At 36.0% G+C, this 23,668-nt stretch overlaps 1 protein-coding gene across 7 annotated transcripts in view; it reads right to left on the bottom strand.

Moving 5' to 3' along the window:
* Positions 1 to 23,668, bottom strand: part of RAB3IP (RAB3A interacting protein) — a 141,359-nt gene that overhangs the window by 20,065 nt on the left and 97,626 nt on the right. For 6 of the 7 annotated variants that reach the window (XM_058682157.1, XM_058682158.1, XM_058682161.1 and 3 more), the window contains exons 2-3: positions 9,993 to 10,268; positions 9,013 to 9,271 (exon numbers count right to left, since the gene is read on the bottom strand). In XM_058682157.1, the coding sequence (XP_058538140.1) occupies positions 9,013 to 9,271; positions 9,993 to 10,243 (510 nt within the window). In that variant the 5' untranslated portion in view covers positions 10,244 to 10,268. Of the gene's footprint in view, positions 1 to 9,012; positions 9,272 to 9,992; positions 10,269 to 23,668 lie in introns of those variants that run through there. The other variant, XM_058682162.1, reaches the window with a different exon arrangement.

The following is a 23,668-nucleotide window of genomic DNA, read 5'->3' on the forward strand; positions in this document are numbered from 1 at the left end:
AGATTCAGATAATCCAGAAGAAGCTGGCGAAGCTTTAACGCTAAGGACTGAGGGTGAGAAGCAAACATATTTAACTGTAGAACTACAACTAAAAGATGACGATATCAAGAGAACGAAAAGACAAGCCTGGGAGAAAATTTCTGCAAAAGACATATCTGATAAGAGACTATTATCAAAAATATAGAAATTCTTAAAACTCAACAGTAAGAAAACAAACAACCGGATTAAAAAATGGGCAAAATACCTGAAGAGACAATTCAACAAAGAAGATATAAAGAAAGCAAATAAGCATATGAAAAGATATTCTGTATTATAGGTCATCACGAAATGCAAATTAAAACAACAATGATATCATCACACACCTATCAATAGTGTCCAAAATCCAGAACACTGACAATACCAAATGCTGACAAGAACGGGAAGCAACAGGCTCTCCCATACATTGGGAATTTAGCATGGCTCAGCTAGGTTAAAAGACAGTTTGGCTGCTTTTTATAAAATTAAACACACTCTTACCATATGATCCAGCAACTGCACTCCTTAGTATTTACCCAAAGGAGTTGGGAACAGATTTACACAAAAACCTGTACACAGATGTTTATACATTCCTAATTTCCAAAACTTGGAAACAACCCAAATGTCCTTCAGTAGGTGAATGAATAAACTGTGGTACATTGAGATAATGGAATATTACTCAGCATTAAAAGGAAATGAGCTACCAAGCCATGAAAAGACATGGAGGCAAATAAATACGTATTATTAAATAAAAGCATCTAATCTGAAAAGGCTACATACTCTGATTCCAACTATGACATTCTGGAGAAGGTAAAACTATGGAGACCATAAAAACATCAATCATTGCCAGAATTTGGGGGTAGGGAGGAATAAACAGGTTTAGAGGATTTTCAGGGCAGTAAAACTATTCTGGGTAATACTACAACTGTCAATACATGTCATTACACACTTGTCAAAATCCATAGAATACAGAACACCAAGGAAACCCTAATATAAATTCTGGATTTGGGGGGATAGTGATATGCCAATATAGGGTCATTGATTATAATAAATGTATCATCCTGGGGTGGGATTGGATAGTGCTGAGGGACCATGCAGGTGTATGGGAACTCTGTATTTCTCTCTCAATTTTAGGTGAACCTAAAACCGCTCTAAAAAAATTAAGTCTGTTTTTTAAAAAGGGATAGAGCTGACAAAACAGCTACTTAAATGTGATGAGCTTTAGGAATATAAAAATAACAAACATTGAGGCACCTGGGTGCTCAGTCAGTTGAGCATCTGACTTCAGATCTCGCAGTTTGTGGGTTCGAGCCCGGCATCAGGCTCTGTGCTGATAGCTCAGAGCCTGGAGCCTGATTCTGATTCTGTGGCTCCCTCTCTCTCTGCCCCTCCCCTGCTAGCACCCTGTCTCTCTGTCTCTTAACATAAAAATGTTAAAAACAATTTTTTTAAATAACACACATACACACACACAAATAAGAGAAAGATGAAATTAAAGTCATAAACTTCTCAAATATTCATGGGGAGCAAAGGTATACAACTTGAGACTCACAACTTAACTAGTATAAACCTAAACATATCTAAGAGCAAGATATTAAAACTGAGATAAAACTTTAAAATTCAATGATACAAGAGAAATAAACAGGAACTAGATAATTTCAGTATTGCTTACGGCAGGGAACAAAGGCAGTATCTCAAGAAAGGCTAGGAGATATATACATCTTTGATTAAAGGAAAGTAACAACTAGAACGGAAATCAAACCTTCCAAAACACCAAAAAGGAAGAAGACACGAAGAAAACAGAGCACATAAGGGTCTGCATACACACCCAGGAGACATCTGAAAGCTATGTGACAGAAACCAGCCCAAACGTAACAAATTTATCAATAAACGTGCATGGGCGTAACTCACCTAATTAAAAGAAAATGATTTTCAGATTGGCTTAAAAAAAACAAAATTTATCTCTGTACTGTATACATAAGAGACACGCCTAAAACAAAGTGATTCAGACAGATTAAAAAAAAAGAATGGGCGAAGTATGCTTTAAAACGTAATACAAATAAAAATAAAATAAGAATCTGAATCTTGATATCAGAATACAGGGCAAATATCACTGATGACAAAACTTCAGAACGCTGAAGACCACAATGCAAAATGAAAACTTTAAAATACTGCCAAATACAAAAATACAGAAGTAGTCCTAAACAAACAGGAAGGACACACCATGTTTTTGAGTAGAAAGATCTCATAAAGATGCCAATTCTCCCTGAGTTCATTTTTAAATCTGTAACTGCATAAATCTAATGCCAGATTCTTTCAAACTCTAAAATTTCACTATTTTACAATTTCCTATGAAAACTAAGCCAATTTATTCAACATTTCCTACTAGGTGGTCCCTATGGTAATCCCTCAGGATACAAAACCAGCTAAGATACTGCCCCTAGAGAAATTTCCAATCCACTAGAGCAACACACTGTCGTTCATGAAGGCAAAATTCTTGAATAGCTCCCTATCATTTACCAAAGTGGCACGGACCTCACTGTAATACTAAAGGCCCTCTACAACACGTGCTCAATTTCCCTTTCGAGTTATCTCCCTTGATCCATACTCTAGAGTAAAACTGGCCTGATTCACTCGTTTCACTCCCCATCCGAGCCCATCCATCTGGTTTAACCTTTTCCACGTAAATGTCTGACTACTTTTTCTCTCTATGCCTCAATGTCTATTCTCAGTCTACCTAGGTGAAGTTGAATTTGTAATCCGTGTGACTATTTCTCAGAATTTGTACTTTTCATTATCAGAATGTTACACCGTAACATAGTTATTCAAGCTTCATTCCTTCAAGAAACATTAATTTTGTGTTGATTGAATGCTGATTCTTCTGTTAGCATCAGGCATTCATCTAGGTGCTGGGGACACTTAGAAAAGGAGTAAACCCCCATTAATGATTTTCCTGTTCAGCGTAGCAAATCTTTAAACAGATTCACGTGGCTATTTGATAAGGACTATAGTGATGCATACATACCAGAAAAAGTAGGAGTTTGCCAAATGCAGAGGAAGAAATAAAAGAGTATGTTTTATAGTAGCTAAAGACGAGGAGGGATAACCACCACAAAAAGATAATGCCAGCAAGTTAGGTTTATGACCTGTCCTGAAAAGCACTGCCTTGGAAATCAGGATTTCCTTTAAAGACAAAGGGAAATTATCTCAAAGGCAAATGGGAAGTCACTGAAAGATTTTAAACAGGATAGCAACAATCAGATCTGCAATTCAAAATGGTAACTTGGAAGTGTAGAGAGGTTTAAAAAAAAAAGACTAGATACAAGAAAAACAGTTCACTGATCACTGGTATACTTTAGCAGCAGATACAAATTTAGAGTGGTAGTACTAAAGAAAAGAAATTTGAGAGATACTCAAACCACAGAACATTAGGACTCTGATCAAGTATATTCCAAACTTAAGACTATTGTATTTAAGATAAACATATAATACATCAAGAAAGAAAAAGTGCTGTCAATGAAACTATGTTTTTTTTCCACTTGGAATTTTCATTTTACACATATAGGAAGAACCCTTTTAAGCTGACAGAGACAGAGATTTTTATTCTTTTTTTAAATATTTTTCTGTTTCAATGCTATCATAATGAGGTCATTTTGAAGACATTTAAGCCAGTAATTAAGACCAACAAATAAACCCAACTCACAGAGTTCAACTGAATTAATCACAACATGAACAACTACAACCAAGTTCACACACAAGTAGGCAATGATGAGTGTCATGAAGGTTAAAATCGGAAAAAATATATATATATACAACTGCATATCAGTAAACATGACCGTGTATACATGTTTTTTCTCCCCAGCTAGTAAACACCTTAAAGACAGGGTCAAGTCTAATTTATTTTTGCCCCCTACAGGGCTTTGAACAATGCTGTTAATACTTTGGTTACTCAAGAAATATATCTGTTTATAAAAGAACATAGTACATGTTTATGAACATCCATGGCCACAGTTAGTAGAACCATGCTGAATATGGATTTGATACAGGTACATGTTTTTGAGTGACTTTATCTGGCTGCAAGTCATTCCACTGAATTTTATTTTCCAAGTTATTTCACTCTCTTTTAAGGAAGAATAATTAAAAGCTGAAAGTAACACATTATACCAGTGGGTCTCACGCTTAGTAAATATAAGAAACAATGAGGGAGTTTATTAAAAATGCATATCCCCAAGCCTCAGCACGATAATATTATTTCAGCAGAATCTGGGACAGAGTCCAGGAAGCAACACTTTATTTTATTTATTTTTAATTTAAATCCAAGTTAACATATAGTGTAATAATTTCAGAAACAGAATTTAGTGATTCATCACTTACATAACCAGTGCTCAGCCCAACAAGTGTCCTCCTTAATGCCTCTCACCCTTCTAGACCTTCCCCCCACCCAATACCCTGCCAGCAATCCTGTTTGTTTTTTGTATTTAAGAGTCTCTTATGGTTTGTCTCTGTTTTTTTATCTTATTTGTGCTTCCCTTTCCCTATGTTCATCTGTTTCTTAAATTCCACGAGTGAAATCATATATTTGTCTTTCTCTTGTTTTGCTTAGCATAATACAGTGTACTTTCACATTGTTGCACATGGCAAAATTTCATTCTTTTTGATTGCCACATAGTATTCCCCCACCCACCCACCCACACCTTCTTTATCCGTTCATCAGTCGATGGACACCTGGGCTCTTTCCATATTTTGGCTACTCTTGACAGTGCTGCTATAAATATTAGGGTGCATATGCCCCTAAGAAACAGCTCTCCTGTATCCCTTGGATACATACCTAGTAGTGCAATTGCTGGGTTGCAGCATAGTTCTATTTTCAATTTTTTGAGGAACCTCCATACTGTTTTCTAGAGTGGCTCACCAGTTGGCATTCCCACCAGCAGTGCAAAAGACATCCTCTTTCTCCACATCCTTGCCAATATCTGTTGTTGCCTGAGTTGTCAAGTTTAGCCATTCTGACAGGTGTGAGGTGGTATCTCATTGTGGTTTTGATTTGTATTTCCCTGATGATGAGTGATGTTGAGCATTTTTTCATGTGTCGGCTGACCATCTAGATATCTTCTGTGGTAAACTGTCTATTCGTGTCTTTTGCCCATTTCTTTACTGGATTATTTGTTTTTTAGGTGTTGATTTTGATAAGTTCTTTATAGATTTTGGATACTACTGGCCCTTTATCTGATATGTTGTTTGCAAATATCTTCTCCCATTCTGTCAGTTGCCTTTTACCTTTGCTGATTATTCCTTTTGCAGAAGTTTCCTTTGCCAAAGCTTTTATCTTTATGAGGCCCCAATAATTCATTTTTGCTTTTGTTTCCCTTGCCTCTGGAGACGTGCCAAGTAAGAAGTTGCTGTAGCCGAGGTCAAAGAGGTTTTTGCCTGCTTTCTCCTCTAGGATTTTGATGGCTTCCTGTCTTATGTTTAGGTCTTTCATCCATTTTAAGTTTATTTTTGTGTATGGTGTAAGAAAGTGGTCCAGGCTCATTCTTCTGCATGTTGCTGTCCAGTTTTCCCAGCACCACTTGCTGAAGAGACTGTCTTTATTCCATTTGATATTCTTTTCCTGCTTTGTCAAAGATTAGTTGCCCATACATTTGTGGGTCCATTTCTGGGTTCTCTATTCTGTTCCATTGATTTATGCGTCTGTTCTTATGCTGGTACCATACTGTCTTGATGATTACAGCTTTGTAATACAGCTTGAAGTCCGGAATTATGATGCCTTCAGCTTTGGTTTTCTTTTTCAGGATTGCTTTGGCTATTCAGGGTCTTTTCTGATACCATACAAATTTTAGGATTGTTTGTTCTAGCTCTGTGAAGAATGCTGACGTTATTTTGATAGGAATTGCAGTAAATATGTAGATTGCTTTGGTTAGTACCCAAGAAGCAACATTTAAAAAAGGTAAACCAAAGCCCAACTTCTACTTCAGAATTCCATCAAAACTGCTCTTCAGCAATGACCTACAGAAGGCCAAACAAGTGAAGAACTACAGTATCATTTCTGGCATCTCTGTACCTCAAAATCAATGATCGCATTAGTATTCCCCCTACACATGGTATGGATTTGTTGCTGGGAAGTGGTTGCCCAGTAGGGACTACATTTCCTAGCCCACCACACATCTAAGTATCAGTATGAAATTGGTTTGCAATGGAATGTGAGCAAAAGTTGTGTGTCACTTCTAAGTCAAGGCTCTTTAGAAGCCAGTGTGCCTTCTCCAAGATTTCTTTTCCCCTCATCTCACTGGTTAGATATAGATAATAAAATTCCAAAAGATTACAAACATCCAAGACAGAAGAAAAAGGAGTCCTGAATTATTTCATAAAGATCTGCCTAACAACTATGCACATCTATTCCAGAATGGTCAATAAATAAAAGTTAATTTCTTTAAGTTACTAAAATTTAGGGGTTGCTTATAAGCAGCTAGCATGTCCCTAACTAACAAGTGTGTCTATTCATACAATGATGTAACTGCATACATATATATACATTCATTTAATCAACAAAATGTATTGAAAACCAATTATGTGTTCAAAATATAATCATGAGCAAAAAACAATTATAGCACAAAGGTAGGAAAAGAAGAGACAGGCAGTACACTTTTGTAAGGTTCTTACATTATATGTGAGATAGTATAACGTCATTAGAAACTAAACAGGGATAAGTTAATTATGTATACTATAAACCCTAATGCAATCACTGAGTTAGCACAACAAAGATATATACCTAATAAGCCAAAGGAGACAAGATGAAATCAGCAAAAATATGGAATTAATCCAAAAGAAAGCATAAAAGAAGGAAAAAGAAGAAAAAGGAACATATGGAACAAACAGAAAACAAAAACAGTAATGATGGCATATATAAACAAAACCATATTAATAACACATTAAATGTAAATGGTCTAAACACACCAATTAAAAGGCAAAGATTAACAGAATGGATAAAAAAGCAAAACGATAGCTATATACCACCTGTAAAAAACTCACTTTATAGAAGAAGATAAAAATAGGTTAAAGGTAAAAGAATGGAAAAACAATAACTCTCTGTAGTCTCTTAAAAGAATAATCAGAATAAAGAGAATGGTCGTTGACATAATTTTAATTCACAGGCTGATACAATCAAGAAATATTTTCATATTCAAGACATTTTCAAGACTTAACCTCTAAGTATTAATACTATCTTGTACATTCATAATTCACTGTATGTATATGTTCACATGTCATTACTATTTGAATTACCTCAACAGGACCTCTAAATACAGCAAATAAAATACTTTAAAAGAAATTCTCAACTTGAGCTAAGAAATTAGCAATCTGTTCTCATCAATAAGTAACCACAACACATTCTCAATGATAGATATATATGCTCAATAGTTCAGCTCTACATAAACTGTGATTGCACTTACTACTGTGTATTAAGACAACAGAGTCTGATCCAGATGGCTTCTGCCAAATACAATCACATATCCCTTCCCTTTGGAAAAAAGATAAAAAGGCTACTGATTTTTCTTTTCGATAAAATATATTTAACCAGAAATGTTTTAAAATATCTGTGTGGCTATTTTAGCTATCAGCCATTCACTGAAGCATTCATAAGGAAGCATAAATGTCAGGCATCGTACTGAATTCTGCTAAGCACTAGGGATACAAACAACAATTTACACTCTTAAGAGACAAATCTGGTAGCAAGAGAGAAGGAATATGTGTTTGTGAAATGTCATAACATGCTAAAAATTACACATTTAAAATATGCCCTATCTTCTCAAGTTTCTAAATGTGAATTGGCCCATTTGACCTAAGTTGTCAAATTTATATAGGAAGTTGTTCATATTATTCCTTTATTGTATTTTTGATGTCTACAGAATCTGTAGTGATATCCCATTTCATTCCTGCTATTAATAATCTGTCTTTGTCAGTCTTGTGAGAGGTTTGTCAGTTTCATTATTTTTTAAAGAATCAGCATTTTGTTTCATTCATTTTCTCTAGTTTTTCTGTTGTCAATTTCATTGATTTCTGCTCTTTATTATTTTCTTCCTTCTGCTTGCTCTGCTTTTGCTTTTTCTAGGTTCTTTTTTTATAATTTTTAAAAATGTTTTTATTTATTTTTGAGTGAGAGAGAGAGAGAGAGAGAGCGCACATGAGTGGAGGAAGAGCAGGGAGAGAGAGGGAGACAGAATTTGAAGCAGGCTCCAGGCTTTCAGCTGTCAACACAGAGCCCAACATGGGGCTCAAACTCACGAACCGTCAGATCATGACCTGAGCTGAAGTCGGACACTTAACCGACTGAGCCACCCAGGTGCCCCTTTTTTTCTAGGTTCTTAAAGTGAGAGCTTAAGATTGCTGATTTGAGACTTTTTCCTTTTTCTAATTATAAATATTTAGCACTATAAATTTCCCTCTGAAACTTAACTGCAGTCACAGAAAAAGAGCAAGACATAGCCACAAATCTGGGAATAGCAGAAATTTTAAAGATGACCAAATGGGAAACAGAACAAATTACCAAAAAAGGAAAATTCTCCAAGATACAGAAAATATTCAAGCCCAGCTGAATGGCAAAGGGAATTATTACTAAAACAAATCCCCCCCCCCCAAAAAAATGACTTGAACTAAATGACTTCAAGTGAAGGACCATAAAGTCAACCATATACTAGAAGGGGAAAACCCACACATGGAACATAACCCATCAAATCTGTGTTAATATTAATGTAAGACAGGGAGCAGGCAATGTAGTGGTTTCAGATTCTCATTTTTCCAATTAGTAATCTTAGATGAGCTTCTTTACTACTACTCCACGAATTTCAGAGATTCCCAGATGCTGCCCAACAGGAGCTGAGGCTACACATATGAGAAGGTAGGTATAAAACTACAATGATTTCATTTGAGTTGCCCCACTTCATGAGTAAACATTAATTTCAAATACAAAACATGGAAGAATAAAGCATCTTTTCTGCTTACCCTCTGAGCTTTTGCAAGTTCTTCTTTTAATCTTTCATAGCCCTTTTCTCTGACTTCCAAAACAGATGGGCTTCGTAAACGGGACAGACTATCAGTACTCAACCCAAATATATCGTCACTGCCATCACAAGCCTCTGGTATAGTAGCACCCTGTAAAAACTCCCTCTCTGCATTACAGTTGTCCTTTCTCGCAGTTAATTTAGTTAACCCAGCTGTGACTGCAGAGGTAGAACAAGGCGCTGGATCTGTAACATGGATGCTATAAAGGAGAGTTCAGGAAACATCAGCATATGGTCATACAAAACTAGCATAAACACAAAAAGTCTGGAATGGCACTAATATTTAATTAATAGCCTTAGCTTTAAAACTAAGGTAATTTATAAATTATTTATTAATTAAAAAGTCAGTCAAAGCTAACACATTCCAAGTCTAATAGCCACATACGGCCAATGGCTAGCACATTTTCATCATCACAAAATTCTATCAGATAGTGCTACTCTAGAACTGGGGTCGGCAAATTAAATGTAGGCTAAATTCAGCCTGCTACCTGTTTTATAAGGCTCACGAACCAAGATTCATTTTTACATTCTCAAATGGTTGGGGGAAAAAAATCAAAATAAAAATACTTTGTGACATGGGAAAATTATGTAAAATTCAAAATTCAGTGTCCATATGTACAGTTTTATTGGATTTTTTTCATTTATGTACTGTCTGTGGCTGCTTTCACATTTTAAAGGCAGAGCTCAATAGCTGCAACAGAGACTGTATGGCCAGCAAAGCCTAAAATATTTACCACCTGGCCCTTTACGTAAAAAGACTGCTGACCCCTGCTCTTCAACATTAACATGTATTGCTCTCTTCATGGACATGCTTTTATTATTTAAATTTTCTAAAATATTAAAACTGAAAATAAGGCAAACAAGCAAGCTGTCATTTGTTTAACATGATACTCCAAAATAAGTATCTTAATGATCTCCTACCTGATACTAGATATTTCTGCACAATTTAAACGTCTGGGGGATGAATACACAGGTTGTGTAGGAAGGTCGGAAACATCTAAGGCATTAGCCTGAATGGGGGCAGAGCACAGAGCTGAAGGATGTGGCCGGTAGATGACACTTGGTGAGGTAGTCTGCTCTTGAGTTCCTGATTCATACACACCAAGAAGGTCTGGAGAAGTAGGTGAAGCAAGGTTTACTTCATGGAAGCCTTCCAAGGGGTCATTAGCCATAGCAAAAGCCTCATCATAAGATAACCTATGTTAAAACAAAAAGCGGAGTTATTTTGATAGTGCCATTTAAAATTATATTAACAAAATAAAACTAAATTAAAATTAAATATATAACTTGTAAAATGTTTTTTTAATGTTTATTTATTTTTGAGAGAGACAGAGCATGCATACAACCAGGGGGTAAAAAGAGAGACACAGTGAGAGAGGGACAGAGAGAAGGACCACACTGCCAGCAGACAGCCCAACACAGGGCTCAAACTCATAAACCATGAGATCATGACCTGAGCCAAAACCAAGAATCAGACGCTTAACTGACTGAGCCACCTAGGCGCCCCTTTATAAAATGTGTTTTTAACAACAGTCCATTATAAAGAATAAACTTCTAATAAAAATATTTAAAAAAACACTATTATCACTTAACATTTATTAAGTGATCTCAGAGCATAAATATTACAAAATACAGACAATCTGATTTGGAATAAACTTGAAAGTTATAGCTAATGTTGTCAAACTGAGTAATTTAATAAGTAACAATGAGGAATAAATAAAAATTTCTTTGATATTTTTAACTTTTCTATCATATGATATTGGTTAGAGTAAATAGAAGATGCAGTAAAGATATGCGTATGTATGTGTATGTATATATATAAAGATATATATACATAAAGATATATATACATATCTATATATATCTTTATATATATATCGATATACATGTATGTATATCGATATATATATCTATATATATATCTTTATATATATATATATATACACACACATATATACATATATACTCACACTTAAAATGAGATATATACACTATACTATATAGTTGACCTTTGAACAACACTGTGGTTGGGGCACCAACTGCTGAAAATCCACATGTAACTTTTAACTCCACAACATCTTAACTACTGTTAGCCTCCTCTTGACCAGAAACCGTAATGATAACATAAACAGTCCATTAACATATATTTTGTACTTATATGTATTATATATTGTGTTCTTACAATAAAGCTAGAGAAAAGAAAATATTAAAACCATAAGGAAAAGAAAATACATTATAGTACTGTATTGTGTTTATCCAAAAAAAAAAAAACCCCACATAAAGTGAACCCGTCCAGTTCAAAGTCATGTTGGTCAAGGATCAACTGATAAATTCAAGTTCAGGTAAGAGCTGCAGAATTTTCATATACCTTTTACCCAGATTATGAAACTGTTAACACTTTGGAACCACTTGAGAATAGGTTTCAGACATGATGCCCATTACTGCTTAATATCTCAATATATGTATCTTAAATGCAAGGACATTTTCCTGTCTAACCACAAAACCATCAAAATCAGGAAATTAACACTGATTGATATTACAATCTATTCAACAGGCCCCAGTCAAATTTCACTGATTGTCCCAATGATGGCTTTATTTATAGATCCAGGATCCAATCTAGGATAATGTGTTGCATTTCTCTAAGCCTTCAATTTCTCCTGGGGTGCATGGGTGGCACAGCTGGTTAAGCATCAGAGGCTGACTTCTGCTCAGGTCATGATCTCGTGGTTCGTGGGATCAAGCCCCACGTCAAGCTCTGTGCTGACAACTCAGAGCCTGCTTGCGATTCTCTCTCTCCCTCACTCTCTCTCAAAATAAATAAACATTTAAAAAAATTTAAATTTCTCCTCTGATAGGATGAGAATGAGAATGACAACATTGTCTCCATTCTCCAAGGTGCTGTAAGGATTAATGGGGACAATCCAAAGAAAGTACTTAGTGGCGTACTATGTACTTGGTACACAGTATGGCCTCAAAAAACATTTGTTACCATAACTGGCCATTAACAATAACATGTATACTTCTGCATCTACATAATCAAAAAATATTTCATATAACCACTCAATTATATCACAAAGTTTACATTAAAACTAAAAACTGTACCACTCAAATTTTTCACTTGAATGTGAAAGAACTCATAAATCCTTTATTAGTTTTCCACTATCTACAGAATACAGTCCAAACTAAACAGCCTGGAAACCAAGTCTTCTATGATCTGAGCCCAACACCTCTTCCCAGTTTTTTCCTTCCTACAATAAAACTTTGATAATCGTGAGTGATACCCTACCAAAATTCTCAAACGCAAGCACCAATATAGTACCTAATTTCTTCATAAAATACAGAAAATTTCATTAAACTGAAAAATTATACTTTTATATCCTTTTAAAAATGTTTGAAACAAGACAAGTAGAAAACAAAAAGGCCGCAGTAAAATTGGCAAAGAAGACAGGTAACCTAATATAATCTCTCGAAAGTGCAATTACAACATGTCACAAACCTTCAAAGATATATACGGACAATGAAAGCTATAGCTATTATATCTGCAACTGCCAAATTTCAAATCCAGTGTTTTCTCTGTTGTAGCAAATAATAATTTTAGTCTTCAAAATGAAACTAATTCTTGTTTTTTTCACCCAAAATATTCACTACACCAAATGAAAGGTCCTATTAACAAGGAATTTAAAGTGTTTAATACTTACTATTTTTCATCCAAAAGAATATTTTCATTCCTTATTCATAATACATACATATACCAAACAAACATTAACCCTGAAAATTTCATTTTCATTTGAATACGGTTTACTAATCACACTCACTTTTAAGCAGAAAACAGGTTTTCTCATTAACCTTTCGACATTTTCTGGGTAACCATTTGATACTTTCTTTCAACCATCCCATATACCTTTAATTCATGTCTTTATACCTTGGAAGTTCATGGAATCATAGAATGTGAAAGCATTTGCATTTCTGGAAATGCAACACGGTACAAACCCTATTGAGGAAAATTTGACAATATCTGGCAAAATGACATATTCATTAAACCTATGACCCAACATGCCTACTTTTAGGGCTTTATTCCAAAGATAAACTGGCAAAATAAAAAAGAACAGATAAATACATAAGGCTAGCAACATTAGCAAAAGTCTTGTTACAGCAAAAGACTGAATGAGCTAATAATGTACATGCTCATAATGAAGCACTATGCAGCTGTAAAAAATAAATAATATCTACATACTGCTATGAGGGGATTTTGAGGCTACAGTAACATTAAAAAACAAAATAAATAACTATGCACAGGAAGCTACCTTTTACCTAAAAAAGGAGAAAATACAAGTTAATTTCTATGTCTATATGACATATAGATGTATTACTATGTATACATACTTATATTTTAAAAGTGGAAGGATAAACCAAAACCTAATAGAAATGGTTATCTATAGGAAGGGGGAGATAATAGGAAGAGGAGATAGGCATGAAAACTAGACTTTTCCAAACGGATTTTGCCTTGTATTTGAATTTGACCTTGGAACCACATAAACAAAAAAACAAGATTAAATTTTAAAAAAGAATCTCTAAAAATAAAACAAATGATTCAGGCTATGTACTGAGATGGTGGCTTACCAACATAGAAAAGAGCTACTGCAAATGATTTTAAAACATTAAAACTATACAGAATATATTCTAAAGATAAAAAATGTGAAAAGAGTTATAAACTATTTTCAGTAATCGTATTAGTAATGTTGATATCCCTATTCTGAAACTATTTTATATAATACCAGGCAAATAAGTTATTATGCTAATGTCATTCAGAATTAAGATTTTCAGCACATGAGAAGAGCTATAAATATAAAATCAAAGAAGCAAAAACTCTGAAGTTCTACATTTGAATCAGAAAAATCAGAAAAAAAATTTCTATTAAAACAAAAATTCCTAAATGTATCCACTGAGGTGGTGTAACAACAGTAACCACTCAGGAGCAATGAGTAATGCCCAGAGTAATACCATTTCCTACAAAAAAAAGAACGAGGGCTCCTCAGAGGAATAGCTGATTTCCAGGCCAAGGGCAGTAACGTACAAAAAGACCCTGGAACATCCTGTTATACCAGGAAGCAAGAAGGCCATCAAAGACTACTGGAGTGGCATCAAAAGGATTCCCACTCACCAAAGATGAGACAACCTGAACATCAAAAAGATATTATCTGTAAGGAACGAAAACAAAAATATTTTTAAATTTATGAAACTCATGATCATAAATAAAAACAAAATCTCACTGATCCCCTTTGATTGGTGCTAGGGAGCTGATTCATTATTTTGAAAACTGGTAAAATAAAGAATCAGGTACTTACCCTGATTTTCTTGTACATCAGAGAACTAAACAGTTTATGAGAAAACGCTCTTTTTAAAAGAATTCCATTTAATAAATATGAATTTGCAATCCTAATAAAATGGGTCTAGGCATCAATAATGAATAGCTATTAAAGCCATAAGGTAAAAAGCTATGTGGGGAACTTTACAGTTAGTGGATCAGAACAACAGGACCTGAACTCACTGATGACATCTTATCACAAAAAGAAATTAAGACATTATGGGATTATGTGGTGAAGTAAGAAATGGACAGCACCACCATCCATGAAGCATTCTTGCCACCCTCAAAAAAAAGGGGGGGATCCCAAACAAATCAAGCCTGTAGGTAGGTCTTCACAGAAAAGAAACAAACATGTTAAATAACACCACAGGGACAAAACAGCAAAATCTAGACTTTGGGAAACTCTACTAGGCAAACCACCTGGTTTTTTCAATAAAATAGAAAAAAAAAAAAAAGGTAGAGGGAACTTACAAATTTAAAGAGAATTAACAGATATAACTAAATACAATGTGAGGATCTTGTTTGAATTTTTGAATAAAGCCAACTAGAAAACAAAATTATGAGACAAACAAGGAAACTTGAGCACTGGATATTACTGATGTTATGAATTACTGTCAATTTTTAGGGATAATGATATTATGGTTATATATAAAAAAAAATCCTTACCTTTTAGATATATGTACTGAAAATTACTTGGATTTGCTTCAAAATAACCCAGAGGGAGAAGGAGGGAACGGGACTCTGAGCCATCCAACTACCAGTCCCAATCATATAGGATGGTAAGGCAGTTTCTCTCAGAATAGCAGCTAGTATTTTTTGAGCACTTACTAAATATCAAGTGTAGTTCCAGTGCATTTATAAAGACACTGCAGCTTAAGACAGCCAGGACGAAGACCTCCATCTGTTGAACTCCAGACTCCGAGCTCTTAACCACAACATACTACCACCAGTTGAACTGCTTTGCCATTCCAGTGTTAGACTGTTTGAGTAAAAATGTTTCTTATGTTGGAATAAAATCCATCATCCCTGCAACATCCATCTTATTTTTCTGACCTATATACATACTATTTCAGCTATTCTTTCAACAAGTATTTTGAGGGCCTGCTATGTGTCAGGCTCTGGGGAAAGAAGATGAAAAATTTGTCTCTGCTCCCAAACAGTCTGAAGAAAGTAGGAGACTGCCAAGTAGAAGCAATGATACAGTGTAATAAATGCCACAGAAGACACAAAGGGTATTCAGAGACCAGAGAGGAGGCGGCAAATGAATCACAAGAAAGACTTCCAGAAAAAGTAAAGCCGAAGAAAAGACCCAAAGAACAAGAAACTAATGAGAAAGATAAAGTTCTTTGAAGGGCTTTTCAGGCATGTCTGAGGTGTGAAAGCAAAGCATTTATGGAGAATACAAATAGACTATAAACTGAAACAAAAGTAACGAACATAAAATGCAAGTCTCAAAGAGAGGCAGGTTTGAATTCCCTTCCGTCAAATTATTGGGCCAACCCGTGCCTAGGTTTCTCATCTGGAAATCTGTGCCTGGGTTTTCTACCTTATATGCTGAGAAATAAAAGAAACGTACATAACACTTGGGACAGCACCCTTGGGCAGGGCATCTACCTACAAGTTTTCATTCTGGAGGATACATTTAAACTTTGTTTAAATTCAAGTCACTTCTGAAAAAGATTATTTTAAGATTAAATTCAGTGCCTTTTTCAAGCATGTACAATTTCCATAAAATGTAACTTAGCTAGTAATCAGCCACCAATCACACTGGTCTGAAAATCTTTTGCTCTTTAAAATATATGGAAGCTTGGGGCACCTGGGTCGCTCAGTCAGTTAAGCATCCCACTTCAGTTCAGGTCATGAACTCATGGTTCACGAGTTCCAGTCCCACACTGGGCTCACTGCTGACAGTTCAGAGCCTGCTTGGGATTCTCTCTCTCCCTCTCTCTCTGCCCCTCCCTCGCTTGCATCTCTCTCTCTCTCTCTCTCTCTCCCTCCCTCTCCCTCTGTCCCTCCCTCCCTCAAAAATAAACATTTAAAGAGGTGCCTGGGTGGCTCAGTCGGTTAAGCAGCCGACTTCGGTTCAGGTCACGATCTCGCGGTTCATGAGTTTGAGCCCAGTGTTGGGCTCTGTGCTGACAGCTCAGAGCCTGGAGGCTGCTTCAGATTCTGTCTCTCCCTCTCTCTCTGCCCCTCTCCCACTCATTCATATTCATTCTCTCTCTCTTCTCTCTCTCTCTCTCTCTCTCTCTCCCCTTCTCTATTTATTTTGAGAGGGAGAGAGAGAGAATTCCAAGCAGGCTCCCTACTGTCAGCACAGAGCCCAACCCAGGGCTCAAACGCACGAACAGCAAGATCATGACCTGAGCCAAAACCAAGAGCCAGATACTCAACCAACTTAGCCACCAACGCACCCCAAAACAGTTTATTTCTGATTAGCCATATGTATTTCATGTTATTTCTTCTTTTTAGAAGTCAGTATTATCACAGCTAAAACAGCAGCCAATATTTAAAGTTAACTCTGTGTCAGATATTGTTGCTAAAAAGTTCATATGTATTAACTTATTTAATAAATGCCTAGAAAATTTCCAGTAACTTGTCATAAAAATTCTTTTTTCTATTTAGAGTGAATTTTCTAACTGAAAATAAAAAACATCCCTAGAATAACTCAAGAAACTAAGATGAATTGCTGCTACAATATTTTCAATTAAAAACTAAAGCACTTGGATAAAATGGATACACATACACAATTTAAATGAAATCGAGAAACTCAATTTCTATTATAGTCCAAAAGAACAAATAAAATCCATTTTCTCACAAAAAGCATATTCCCCTTATTTGACTTACTTAACAAGAAACAAAAGATTTACCTCTAAGGAAAGAAAACTTTAAGGCTGTAATCTTAATCTTTTTTAGACCAATTTAATATCTGAAAATTAAATAATTTTAATTCTATATTTACTAAAATTCCTCCAAGCTATATGCACCACAGCAGAACAGAAACACCAGTACCTAAAGAAGAAAGTTCAAGTCTTAGCTTTGATCAACCTCTAACTTACACCTGCAAACTTGGGCAGGTGAATTAAACTTCTCTGAGCCCCAATATCTTCATCTATTTAGCGATGGAATTGGAACCAATGATCCTGATTATAAGGTGGTGGGTGAGTGTATCTGTAGGCCAGAAGGAAGACCAGATTCTGACTTTCTGATGGGAAGAATTAACCAGTGTTAATCTAATACTTGCCAAATATCAGCACAAACATCATCAAGAGGAAAAAAAAAAAACAACGGTTGTTTTGTTTGGTTTAAAAATATTGTTCGGGGCGCCTGGGTGGTTCAGTCGGTTAAGCGTCCCACTTCGGCTCAGGTCATGATCTCACGGTTCGTGAGTTCAAGCCTCGCGTCAGGCTCTGTGCTGACAGCTCAGAGCCTGGAGCCTGTTTCAGATTCTGTGCCTCCCTCTCTCTCTCTGACGCTCCCCCGTTCATGCTCTGTCTCAAAAGTAAATAAACGTTAAAAAAAAAATTTTTTAAATATTGTTAAATTATAGGCATACTGTTCTAAATGTTCTTCCTCAACAAAGCAAGCATCTATTATATTATACTATATATACTGTATATAACATACAGAAATGTTTACATCTGTATTATTTTCCTCTTTCAACTTACTGAAAGACTGCTGGAGGATGGAAAGCAGGGAGGAAGGTACAGATGCTTTTAGTAATTCCCAAATGACTCAATTCAGCATGAATTATGGAAGAAACAGCCTGTCATTAAAAATTAGATTGCTATCTCAACAGTGTATAACGAATTAAAGTGTTACAAATTCCATTGTCACTTCCTTAAAAACCACCAATATTTAAATTTTATTTATTAAATACATTTATCCATATATAATATTAGTGTATTTAATAAGTTTTTTTATCAATTGTGTCTATTCTATTTGGAATGGAAGGATGATTGCCAGCTTCAACTCCTCGGGGCAAATCCTGGCACCAAGTTCTAAGAATGGTGCAATGAAATGGGACTAAAGAGAAGGTACACAGCCTGTTGTGAGCCACTAAATCATTACCCTGAGGGCTGGGGGAGGGAAGGAAATGTTTCAGGAGAAGTAAAATATAAGTTATAAGTAATATAAGTTATAAAATGTAAATAAAATATAACATAAAAAATAAAATTTTAAACCCTGTGTAGGAATTCAATAGGTCGACAAGGCAGGGCAATAATACAGGACAGTCAGGGAATAACAGTCTGGCACTAATGAAACTAACAAAGAAGAGAAGGACAGAACATCAGGCTAGAGAGGCAGATATGTGACAGATCATTAAAAGCTTCATTTAACATGGAAAATGCTGCTTGTAGTTTATCCTGGAGAGATGGTCAGATCTACATTTTACCAAGTGTAGATACACTTTGATGTAGTAAAGACTAGTGCAGTTAGTGGAGATTAGAAAAAATAATTCCCAAGGCAATAAGGACTTTAACTAGAGAGAAGAGACTAGAGGCAACTGGTTAAGAGGTTACTGCAACAGGCTAGCCAAGAGATTACAAAGGTCTGATCTAATGTCAATCTCGATACTTTGATATTGGAAGGAATGGAAGTACACACATATATATATACACACACATGAAAAACCTTCAGGACACCGTCATTCGTATTTATATACACATACATGCACATACACATTACACACATACACACCTATACTCTGCATGTGTGATACACACACACACAAACACATTATATACATAATTCCAGTTATTCCTCACACCAACCCTTTGAACTGGTTCTTACTTTTTTAGTTTTTTTAATGTTTATTATTATTTTGAGAGAGAGAGAGAGAGAGAGAGAGAGAGAGCGCAGTGAAGGGGAAGAGAGAAAGAGGGAGACACAGAATCCGAAGCAGGCTCCGGGCTCTGAGCCATCAGCACAGAGTCCCGACGCGGGGCTCAAACTCAGACTGTGCGATCATGACCTGAGCCGAAGTCAGACACTTAACTGACTGAGCCACCCCGGCGCCCCTCGTATCTTTTTTTTTTTTTTTTTTTTTTTTTTTACAGAAAAAGAACTTGAGGCTCAGAGAGAATAATTAATTTCATCCAGATCAAACATGTCAATAAATAACAGCTAGGATTCAATCCTGGTGTGTCTGATTCTGACACCTGACTCCACTACATCCAAGAATCACTTAAAAGATAAAACTGATGGGGGGGAAAGGCTAGATTCAGATAAATGGTAGATCAAGACAGATGCACTCTAGGGCAGGTCTCACCCAACCATAAGTAAGTGAACAATCTAAACAAGAACACAGTTTAATCCTGTACTTACTTTCAGAAAGGGAAAACTAAAGTTTCTCTAATGCACAGCTACTAAAATAAGCATTTGCTATTGCAATGTGTTCTTTCTATTCTTTCTTCCCACATTCTCTTTGCTATCACCATTTCCTCCTCTATTTCGCTATGTGGGGTTTAAAATACTTATTTAGCCTCTTATAGAACTTAGGGGAATGAAGGAAGCATATAAATAAAAATAAAGAGACTTGATTTTATTATAGCGGCCTTATTATATATTCAAAAATGTGTAGATATTTGATACAAAGGAATTATTAATTTATTTTTATTTTTTTAATATTTATTTTTGAGAGAGAGAGAGTACACACATGAGTAGGAGAGGGGCAGAGGAGGAGAGAAAGAGAATACTAAGCAGCTCTGTGCTGTCACCATAGAGCCCAACACAGGGCTCGAACTCATGACCCATGAGATTATAACCTGAGCTGAAATCAAGAGTAGGATGCTTAATGTACCAAGCCACCCAGACACCCCTATTGTTAATTTTTTTTTAAGTGTATAACAGTATTGTAGCTAACTGCCCTTCACGCTTTAAAAAAACATACTGAAATATTTACAGATGAAAGTATACAATGCCTGGAATTTGCTCAAAATAACACAAGAAGGGGAGAAACAGATGTGGCAGGACTGACTCTTCTTGCTGACTACTGGGGTTAAATGACAGGAACTTTGAGATCCATTACATTTTTGCAAGCACTTATTTGAAATTCTCCATTAATTAGAGAGCTTTCAAATTTATTCAAACACTATATAAATAAGGAAAAAGACCAAAACAGTATGTTACTTACATATATATAGATAGAGATATAACAGTATGTTATTTATATATAAATCATTTTCTCTCGGGGGCCTGGGTGGCTTAGTCAGTTAAGCGTCTGACCCTTGATCCTGGCTCAGGTCATATTCTCAAGGTTCATGAGATCGAGACCCAAATGGGGCTCTACGCTGACAGGGGGGAGCCTGCTTGGAATTCTCTCTCTGCCCCTCCCCCACTCGTTCACACACTCTCTCTCAAAACACATAAATAAACTTAAAAAAAAAAAAAAGGAAAGAAAAGGGAAAACAAGTTTTTCTTTCTGATGTCTAGGGATCAAATATAATTCTTTTCCTAACAGGAAATTAATGCACATTTACTTATTGCCTTTTGAATTTATTTTGTTTTCGTTTTTTATATTTTACCCTGATGTGTCAACCAGGTGCCCCCAAATACTCAATACTATTATCTGGACACATAAAATTACAATGCACTTAATTGGTTCAAAGCTATCATTTGTATGCTCCTATAAACTTCTAAGGTACTCTCACATTCTTCCATAGATTTCCTTTATACTAGATTGTCAATTCATATATGTAGAATTCTATTAACTTACATTATGCTTATGTTTACAATCCTGTTAACTACAGAAATTTTCATTCTTTTCCTCTGATCTAAGTAATCTCAGCTTATGGCTATAGCTATCTAATTTTGTGTTGCTGATATTCTAAGATAAATCAAGACTACTATTTCACTTCTTTCTAACCATGACTAGATACAGCTGAAGCTTATGAAACTGCCTCATTTGTTGTAAACTGAAAGGGAAAGCAGAAGAGAAAAACACAGAGAGCAAGTTAATGCTACCTGTTGGAAGTATCCCTCTCTTCCTCCCCTTCGCCCACACACAGTTCTCACTCTGAACACATTTCCATTACTACTGCTAGATGACTTTCAATACATCCCGACATTCCTCCACTGACACCCATCACCAAACACAGCCCAGTACCTACAGGTATACCAGGCCCAGTTCAAACGCTATAAAATGGGCTAGGATAACTTAAGTCCTGCCTTCAAAGCATGTGCACACTAGAGGAAGGGAACTCAAGGTCAACAAAACTTACAGGACAGTATGAATACCAAAACTAATATATATCAAAATAGAGTCATTTACTCAGTGCTCTGGAAGAATAAAAGAGAAAAAAAAAAGTACTACCTAGCAAAGCTAAGGAGATCAGTAGAGAAAAGGAGAAATTAGCTAGCCAGGAGTTTTCAAAAGTTTTGTTATTTTATTTTTAAATATCAAGTGTACTTAAGTAACTTAGCAACCAATTTACTATCCTTTATTGAACTATACCTTAACCAAAACTCTACACAAGACAAAGCTTTTACACTTGAAAAGTGTACCTCCTCAGAATATCCTGAAAGCTCTCCCTCATTACCTCAACACACAGTATCTCTACCCACAACTCATCATTTCTCTCCACTCTCCAACTATTCTAGCACTTTGTGTTATTTGGCACTCGTTAAAATTACAATGGGGTGCCTGGGTGGCTCAGTCATTAAGCGCCCAACTTCGGCTCAAGCCATGATCTCATGGTTCGTAAGTTTGAGCCCTGCATCCGGCTCTGTGCTAACAGCTCAGAGACTGGAGCCTGCTACAGATTCTGTGTCTCCCTCTCTCTCTCTGACCCTCCCCTGCTCACACTCTGGCTGTATCTCAAAGAATAAACATTAAAAAAAAAATTACAACAATAACACATATGAGAAATGCAGATGCCTTCTAAATTTTGAGGAACTTATCAAAGCTACAGGAATGATTATAAGGTCTGCCTTTCACACTCCATGAATACTTTCCTTTAACCACCACGGTGACCTGCAAAGTAGATGCTCAATGAATATTTGATTTAAAAAAATCTCTGGTGACACATAAAGAATTAGTTATTATGCTAAGTATCACATAAAAGCTTAATTAAAACAATTCTTCAGCATGACAACCTACACATGAAGTAGCAGAGCAAAGTGGTTAAGAGCACTGCTCTCAGTGGTTAAAGATAAACTGCCTGACTTCTAATCTAGTCCTATCATTTAATTAGCTGTGTGACCTTAAGGAAGCTACATAACCTCTCAGTGTCTCAATCTTCTCAACTATAAAATGGGATAAAGCAGGAGTGCCTGGGTGGCCCAGTCAGTTGAGTGTCCAACTCTTGATTTAGGCTCAGGTCATGATCCCATGAGATCGAGCCCCACATCAGGCTCTTGCTGAGTGTGGAGCCTGCTTGGGATTTTCTCTCTCTCTCTCTCTCTCTCTGTCTCTGTCTCTGTCTCTCTCCCTTCCTCCGCCCTTCGTCCTCAGTTGCATGCTCTCTAAAATTAAAAATAAAAATGAAATAAAATGGAATAAAACAGTAGCTAACTCGTAAGTCACTGTAAGAGTAAATGACTTGGTACAGTGTTTATACCAGAACCTGACACAGAGTAAGTTGTAAGTTCAATAATAGTAGTAGCAGTAGTGGTATTGCCATCACCAAAAAACCTGGATACTTTGTAGCCAGAAATTCAAATGATAGTAACACCTTTTATCTGAGGTCTCCTTATAGTTACAAAGCTCTTCCACAGAAGATGTAGAAAGGAATGGAAGAGCAAGCATGTTAGGAGTTCCATTAACCCTGGCTCTACCATTAATCATCTACAGGACCACTGACAACTAAGTACCCACAGGCAAGTTAGTTTGCCTCTCTGAGCCTCAGTCTCTGATCTGTATAATGTGGTAATACCATCTATACCCCAGGAATGTCCTGAGGACCAAAGGGGTCAAGGTATGTAAATCAACAAGCACAGTGTATGGCCAACTACCAAGCTAATATCTGTTCCTTTCTCCCACTCCCATACCTCACATGGACTATCCCATTTGATTCTCATCCCCCCATTATGATATTCACATCAGGCTGAACGACATTAAAAAGAATCGAGGGGCGTCTGGCTGGCTCAGTTGGAAGAGTATGAAACTCTTGATCTCGGGGTTGTGAGTTTGAGCCCCCAGCTGGGTGTGGAGATTAACTTAAGTAAGTAAATTAATAATATATTTAAAAATAAATAAATAGGTAAAAATACTTGAAAGCTGGCAAATTCA

Source organism: Neofelis nebulosa, chromosome 8 (assembly GCF_028018385.1).
Source record: "Neofelis nebulosa isolate mNeoNeb1 chromosome 8, mNeoNeb1.pri, whole genome shotgun sequence".
NCBI lineage: Eukaryota > Metazoa > Chordata > Mammalia > Carnivora > Felidae > Neofelis > Neofelis nebulosa.